Below are 8224 nucleotides of genomic sequence, written 5' to 3' on the forward strand. Positions count from 1 at the left end.
GTTTTGTCGCATTTTAGATGACATTTTCTGTAATTCAGGTCAACTGCCTTCTTACAAAGGATAATCATAGAAATACAGTCGGTTCTACAGACAGCTTTTAAAACTTGAATTTTATGTGAAGACGAGTCGGCTTGAATCGACTTTTCCATACAAAATCCGAGTTTACTTCGAGTCCATGCTCTCTTGAATGTAACTCCTGAATAACCCCCACTACCAAAATATAGAATCCAAAGTGTAAAATAAAGCAACAAATAAAAATCAGTACCGTAAATAAAGCACAAGATACAGAGTAATTTTCCATAACTTGATACCAAATGGAATGAGAAGCTTCCCTCACCATTTGCATATTTACACAATATAATCCTCAATTTATTAACCAAAAATATTTATTTCATAAACATTCACAACAATGACATTTTAAAAAGCGTCATGACCCTAATCCCTATAATGAAAATCCAAAAAAGACTGTCCAAAATCACGCCGAGAAGGATGGGTGCAGTGGATATATAGATAAAAGCCATAGATAGAAATTCCTTACAAACGCAAAAAAAATTCAAATTCGCACCAAGTCATTGTACAGTCATTATTTACATAGAAATATCTAGAAAACAGCAACAACCCATCTTCTCTTTTTTTTGCAATGGCAATGACGATGATGGCTGAAAAAAAGGGAAAAAAGTGACATCGTCAGCATAAAAAAAAGCAGAGAATTTTAGAAAAAGTGAAATCATTACAAATTGATGACTAAAGCGCATTGAATATGTATGGCTTGTTGTGCTGTTTACAGCGAGAAAGATGATGTGAATGACAATAAACTGCCATTCATGAATGTTTGAAGCTTCAATGCATTGTTTGTTTTGGACTGAATTATTGCTGAGAGTTGAAATTGGCAGCGCTTTTTGATGGAGGGGATTTAAGCTTGAAAATTGGATTTATTTGTTTTATGCTGATGAACTTATGGCTGTGATCTAGATATAGGATATGGATTTTAAAGTTCTAGACTTTAATGTTCCTATAATGTTCCATAGGGACAAGATTGGTTTATGTTCTGGAAAGGCAAGATGCTGTCTGTAAGATGATGTCTGCTGGCCTTGAGACATTGTTTCCAGACATTTTCACACCGTATGCGCCTTCCTGGTATCTTTTTTTTGGGAATCAAACCCACGTCCTGGAGCAGTTCAGGTGAATTTTCAAATCTTTCAGTTTCCAGTGATTCTTAAATAGACAAATTCATCAATTTATGGTCTGGAATGTATACAGTGCCGTCTGGAAGGCATACGTGCTGGCGTGACTCTAAGCAGGAGCTAGATACTCGTGTTTTAGTACCTGCGTACCACAACTTGATTGCTAAGGCATCCTTATGGGCCTTGTTAGGTGATTTAGTCCAATTTTTATGGCAAAAACTGTGGTTTGCCGGTTTGTGCTACTTGGGGCGTAGGTTTCATGCTGACTATTTTGCCTTTTATTCCAAATCGACAGCTTTGTTGCATTTCTCAATTGAGGATGCTTACAAATAAGATTCAACCTCAGACCCACTGCCGCAACATGTTGGACATTAATGTTGAGTCACTCCTTTTAATCCAAAACTACAACCATCAACAAAAGCTGAAAATGCTACATTGGAACAGCATTGCATCTATCTAATCCTACTTCCATGCTTAACCCCATTTGACACAGATCTGTTACTGAATTTAATCCATTTATTCATCCCAGCAATCATCAATAATTTCAAATCTAATTAGAAATACATTCCGGTCAATAAAAAGCAGCACTCCTAAATTGTACGCAGGTGGCAGTCATTTAACCCATCAACTGAACCATAAATCCAGTCTCTGTAATTTACCCCTTTTTTTTATTGACGACCACAAGTCGTTAAAGGTCAGTGGACGAAGCGCTTAAAGTCAAAGCCATTTCCATTCGACAAATTGTTTAGCAAGGACGATTGAATAATGATGGGACATTTGCCTTCAATGTTGTTTACAGTCAACGGAAAAAGAAAATACTTTAACATCCAATATCCAGCATGCATAAGCAGCGACCGTATGTAGTAAAAAATTTGCTCTCTTGTGAGAAAACACATAAAAAATTTCGTGACCAAAAATTATGAGTATGTGTATATGTGCTTTATATTTTTTTTTTTTGAGCGGAACTGCCTCGTCCTCCTCAATAGCAAACAATATTCAAGTAAATGCGACGACTCGACTAGCATATAAATTTGATTTATTTTTCCATTTAAATTTCTTTGCCTTTTTTCATTGCTTTTTGAGTGTGTACTTACATTACATCACTTTTGTATTAAATTGCTGTCTATGCCTTCATATAAGTCTTGATGGGTGATTCTTCACATTGAAAGTTTTATGTACTTCGTGAACAATTGAGATTATGGCATGATTTATGGGTCGGAAATAAAGTTTACTTACTTAATTTTTGATTATGTGGCAGGGATGCAGGCAGAAGAATTCGAAAGAATTTGAAAGAATTTGAAAGAATTTGAAAGAATTTGAAAGAATTTGAAAGAATTTGAAAGAATTTGAAAGAATTTGAAAGAATTTGAAAGAATTTGAAAGAATTTGAAAGAATTTGAAAGAATTTGAAAGAATTTGAAAGAATTTGAAAGAATTTGAAAGAATTTGAAAGAATTTGAAAGAATTTGAAAGAATTTGGAAGAATTTGAAAGAATTTGAAAGAATTTGACAGAATTTGAAAGAATTTGAAAGATTTTGAAAGAATTCGAAAAAATTTGAAAGAATTTGAAAGAATTTGAAAGATTTTGTAAGAATTTGAAAGAATTTGAAAGAATTTGAAACTTCAAATAATTTCTAGAGCTTCCCACATCAGTATATGTACATTTGAAAATATGTAGCTCCATGATTACGACTTAAAAAATTGTTTCCACATTTTTTCCTTCAAAAGTGAATCCACACATGCTTCAAAAAATACATATTTATATACATTACAAAATGACATTTGATCTCGAAACAAAAGTGATTCTTTATACATTTTTTTCCATGGATTTAAAAAGCAAAGCGTACCAAAAAAATATTTGGCTTCCTTTTTTTTCCCCCGTCCGGGCTAACATTAAAGCAAACTGTCATTCATGGCACGTCCATAACATTTAAAATCAATTTAAACACGCACTTGATTTTGTACATGAATCAACAGCATTTAAAAACGTCTGTGGCAATGGGCTGAATTCAATCAACACAGCATTTGAGCATTGAGCTCTTCACAAGGGACTTCCTCTTTTTTTTTTGTTTGAAATTGTTTGAATAAATATTGTTTTTTTTTGTAAAAAAAATTGTTTTTCATTCTGAATTTGACGATTGCAAAAAAATGAATATTTGCACAATTGAGCCTGCTGCATTTTTCCTCGCTTCCAGCTGTGCATTGATTGAGTAAAAAACTGGATGCATTTTTCTAACAAAAAATATGATTTTTTTCTGATTTTTTTCTGAATTTTTTCCAATTATGAAATAAATTTTACATGTAGTATGAAGAACAAAGGCAAATATGAATAGCATATTGTTGTGGTATTTGGATGTGCTTACATTTTATATATTTTTTGATTAACTTATTCGATTCACAATGAGTGAAATATGTGGATAATAATGAATTCAACCTGTGGTTAGTCGAAAGCTCTTTTTTTGGGCAGCTGAGATTGTATTGATTTTTTTCCTGAACTGCTGGGTTCCGGTAAAATTTCCTGCTATTCAATTTTCTGGCTAAGATCCAGGTACACTTATTTTTTATACTTTACTGAATAGACTAAAGCAGGGGCGTTGTCAGCCAAATAAATTTAAAAACGGCCAACTGGACTAGTCTAAATAAAGCTCCCGATTATCCCAAAATTCCTAGAATTTGAACAATAATTTTCCCAAAACGAAATTCATATTTCAACGAATTTTTAATAAATTGATAAAAATTCATATTTTGCTTGACGGAGTTGGGGTCTAAAACCCATTTTCAGCGTTACGTAATTTACGAATGCTCCCCTAAAATATCAAAAAACTAACATTTTTCTCAATAAAAAGCATAAAAACTGATTCAATCTATTGATTTATGTAAATTTTTAAAAATGTACAAATTCATTTTAATTCATTTTTTTTGTTGCAAATTGACTGACTATATGATGACTGCACTTCAGGCTATAAAAATCACATTAAAATAATATTTTTCATTTTTTTTTATAAAAATATCCATTAGTATTTTTATTCATTGCATACGTAGAAATTCACTTCAAAACTTTTCATTTTCATTTATTCACATTCAGCATCATCAGGATCCATACATACACGCAAATCTCTTGAAAAGTGCATGTCACCTGGACATTCAAGGGTTGTAATTTCATCTCCATCCATACAGAAGATATATTTGCCACAATCTTCTGGATGAGAAATTAATTTAACGCCATCTTCTGGACATTCCTCAATGTCATCATCTTCATCATCACCTTCATCATCATCATCATCAGGAGCTGGTGTTGGCCATGGAAGTTGAATTGGTGGCCATCGGAGTTCAGGCAATGTTGGGAATGTTGGCAATACTGGACGAATATTTGGTCGATCACGAATCATCCAGTCTGGCATGGTTGGTGGGAAGTTTACGCCAGGGAAGAATGGGAAGTTTGGCCATAAGTATGGCACTGCCATTTGTTCTCTAGAGGAATTTAAAATTTTCGTTAGTATTTTAAAAAAGTATTGAGGTTTGTTCATAAATGACGTCTGATATTTTTTTATGGGATATGGGAAGTAAGGGAATTACTTAAGAGAGTAGGTAGGGTGGGTTAAGGGCGCAGGGTGCAGTGGGTTGGAAGGATAGCTTTAAGTTGATGGAACAAGTTGAACCCGAGTGACACTTATTTGGCAAGGACAGTTTTCATGAGAGTCTCCATGAGAGTCCATGCGTAGCTCACTTGAACGTTAGATGACTGCCAGGTGAAGTCAAGTGTTGCCCGGGGTAAAGGTGTAGTTGGGCAGTTGGATGTAATTCGGTAGATGAGTGTAGCTGGGTAGCTGGGTGTGGATTTGAATATTTTTGGATAAATTGCGAAAATTTGATACTAATGGGATAGGGGGAGGGGGTGCTCACAGTTGTATGCGCTTTGAGGTCATCGTATGACCCCGACCAATATTGAACACATGTTTTTGCACCTGCGAATAAACTTTTTTAATCAAAATTTCATGACAAAGCAAGACAACTCCACAAAATAATCCTTTTTAATCGACATCATTTATGAACGACCCCCTCAAGTAACACAAAAAAAAAAACTGAAAAACTTTCTTCCATCACAACTTACTCAACCTCGTCATTTCCATTAACGCTGAGCGATGCTGAATTTCCACCATGGAAATCAAGTGCAAAAATTATAAGAAAAATTAAAAACTTTTCCATCATCGTCGTTTCGAGAGGGGACGGAGTGGAGAGTTGGGTTGACAGAAAGTTTTTTAAACAAAATTTAAAATGAGACTGTCCACCATGCGACTGCCATTAGCTTAATTTATACTCCCATTAAAAAAGTTTCATTTTTGCTTCTTTTTCCTCCTCATTGTGCTTCTCTGTCGTACACACACTAGACACACATAATCCTCTGTCTCATTCATAAAATTTATTGACATTGTCTTATCATAATGAATGTAAAAAGAAGAACCAAAAAATTTGCAATAAATTGAGTGTAAATTTGCAGTTCCAATTACTACCTTATTTTCACTCCTGTTCATCAATCATTCTATTTTTGGTCTATAGCAACACAACGTTCGTTGAATGATTTTCTGACTTTCATTGACTATGTTTGATGGGTTTGGAATTTCAATTAGAAATTGATAATGCTTACCAGTTATGTCATCCTACTCATCGCATATAGATAATAATTTTGGAACGATTTTCCTTATCAATGAATGCAGAAATGCAGTGGATGGGATCAATTTGGAGTTTGTTTGTTTGAGTAAGCTGTTTGCGTGAATATTAAATTACTGTCAAGGCTTAAACTATTAAATTTTATTTATAGGATCAAGGATAAAGTGTAATAAGATATAATATATGGAGATATATTAATTTGTTGGCATCACGTGATACTTTTCTGGTCTGTTCTATCAATATATCATATTCAATGTATTCCTGTAGCTTTTGATTAGATTTTTCATGATGTACTTCAACTTAACCATTTCATAGACCTTTAATATTGCACACTAAGCAGCAAAATCATCTAAAGCAGTTGAAGGCATCTTCTAGTGTCGTCAAAACCTTCAAAAGTGTCCCTAAATGTTAAGCGACATTCCACAAACCTGACCTAATCTTATGAAATTGATCAAATTTAGAAATGGTAGGATTTGAACCAACGACCGTCAAGTTTGACCATGACTCACCATGACTTATCACAAATTTTGAATCAAGTACTTTGCTGATTGCTCTATAGAGGAACTTTACTGATTTGGAGTAATTTTTGATATTTTTTGACAAGAATGTTGGCTGGATAGTATAAACTTACTATATTACTAGCTAACTGGAACCATGCTCCGACTTAGAGCCTAGGTTGCTACAAAATGCTTTTCATTTGACTCTATTGCAGGCTGTATCAAAAAGCTTGAATAAATTCCCAGTTTTGGTACTAATTGGTATTTCTTCATTATCGTCCTACTTTCTGCTATATTCTGCTTAGATAATTCTGCATTTAAAGGAATCCCACGCCACTTTCTCGGAAATAATTGATTATGTTCCTACTAGAAGTCATTCTCTGTTTGATGTCACTGTATGAGGCATAACCACACTTCAGTCCCCTCCCCCTAAGAGCAGTACCTAAAAAGTGAACGACCTTTAATTACGTTCGCTTTTTAGACCTAGTATAACTCCTCAAAATATTCATTTTATCCAGTATAAGTCTTATCCCTAAAAAAGTCACAAATCTACACCCCAAAATTAAAATTCACTTCTTTTACATCCCTCTATTTTCCAGTAACATTCCCAGTCCTTATCCAACGGACACCTCCCCTCAAAAAATACATTTAAAATATTTGACCTCATTTTAAGCTGTCTAATGATGCCACAAATCGAGAAATTTGAAATTCCTGTCATCCAATATTCATATAAATTACTGACAACATAATGCTGATCAATCATCAAATTTCATATCGATGATGCGGGTGAGTGAATAAATGATAAATGAGAAGGTGAGAAAAAATTAAAATATACACAATATTTGTGACTAGGGAAAAAAGGCAAGCCATAAATGACATTTTCGAATTCACGTATTGCCAATCATTTACTTGATATTAATATCATTGCATCAATTTTGATCTCCATACATTTATGGCTGTATATACAGGCAAACACATTTGTTGGAAGATTTCTATCAGTAATTCAATTATAAAACATTGAAATTGGCTTCTATACCATGTTCCTGTATATATTTTTATATCTCGAATTATAGAACGGAACTTGGTACTCGTATGGATACCGTAGAGCTGCCATTTTCAATTAGAGAAAAAAATATTCTTTATGATTAATTGATTTTTTTAATTAAAAACATTTTTCTACCCTCCAATTTTCAGGCGTTCTATTCTCTCGGTCGGCATCGTCCGTGTTATGTCAAATTAATTTTTCTCTTTTGTTATTTGCTGACTGTTTTTATGGTTTGTGGAATGTTTTTAATACATTTTGTCTTGATTATCTTGTTTGAGGAGATTTAATGTTCCCGAACAGCACAGTGTGCTTGATAAGGCTTCCTCTCCCTCTCTCCGAGGCTTCTGTTCTCTCTCCGAGATTAATACTATCTCTTCGAGGCTTCTCCTCTCGAGGGTCTTTTGAGGTACCTACTCTCTCTCCGAGGCTCCTTCTCTCTCTCGAGGCTCTTCATCTCTCTCCGAGGCTCTTCAAAGACTTCTCTCTCTCCGAGGCTCCAGCTCCTCGAGGCTCTCTCTCTCCGAGGCTCTTCCTCTCTCTCCAAGGCTCCTCTCTCTCTCTGAGGCTCCTTCTCTCTCTCCGAGGCTTCTTCTCTCTCTCAAAGACTTCTCTTCCCTCTCCGAGGCTCCTCTTCTCTCTCCGAGGCTCTTACTCTCTCTCTCCGAGGCTCTTACTCTCTCTCTCCGAGGCTCCTACTCTCTCTCCGAGGCTCTTACTCTCTCTTCGAGGCTCTAACTCTCTCTCCGAGGCTCCTACTCTCTTTTCGAGGCTCCTTCCCTCTCTCAGAAGCTTTTGCTCTCTCTCCAAGGCTTCTCATCTATCTCCGAGG

The 8224-nt window shown here is 34.9% G+C and overlaps 1 protein-coding gene across 1 annotated transcript; it reads right to left on the bottom strand.

Annotated features, from left to right (window-relative positions):
• Window positions 1-4039: 4039 nt before the first annotated feature.
• LOC139088420 (uncharacterized) lies at window positions 4040-5482 on the bottom strand. Its single transcript, XM_070637639.1, has 2 exons — window positions 5297-5482; window positions 4040-4656 (listed from the first exon to the last, which is right to left on the bottom strand). The coding sequence occupies exons 1-2, from the start codon at window positions 5392-5394 to the stop codon at window positions 4257-4259; spliced, it is 498 nt and encodes a 165-aa protein (XP_070493740.1). The 5' UTR covers window positions 5395-5482; the 3' UTR covers window positions 4040-4256.
• Between the last annotated feature and the right edge of the window lie 2742 nt (window positions 5483-8224).

The sequence above is a fragment of the Chironomus tepperi genome, unplaced genomic scaffold, assembly GCF_022539635.2.
Source record: "Chironomus tepperi strain 1889 unplaced genomic scaffold, CSIRO-AGI_Ctep_v1 contig_163, whole genome shotgun sequence".
NCBI lineage: Eukaryota > Metazoa > Arthropoda > Insecta > Diptera > Chironomidae > Chironomus > Chironomus tepperi.

What these genes read in the sequence shown, in the direction of transcription:
- LOC139088420 (XM_070637639.1), bottom strand. Translation starts at nt 5,394, where the DNA reads ATGATGGAAAAGTTTTTAATTTTTCTTATAATTTTTGCACTTGATTTC. An exon ending in AATGGAAATGACGAGGTTGA is followed by an intron (nt 4,657 to 5,296) that starts GTAAGTTGTGAT and finishes AAATTCCTCTAG; the next exon opens with AGAACAAATGGCAGTGCCAT.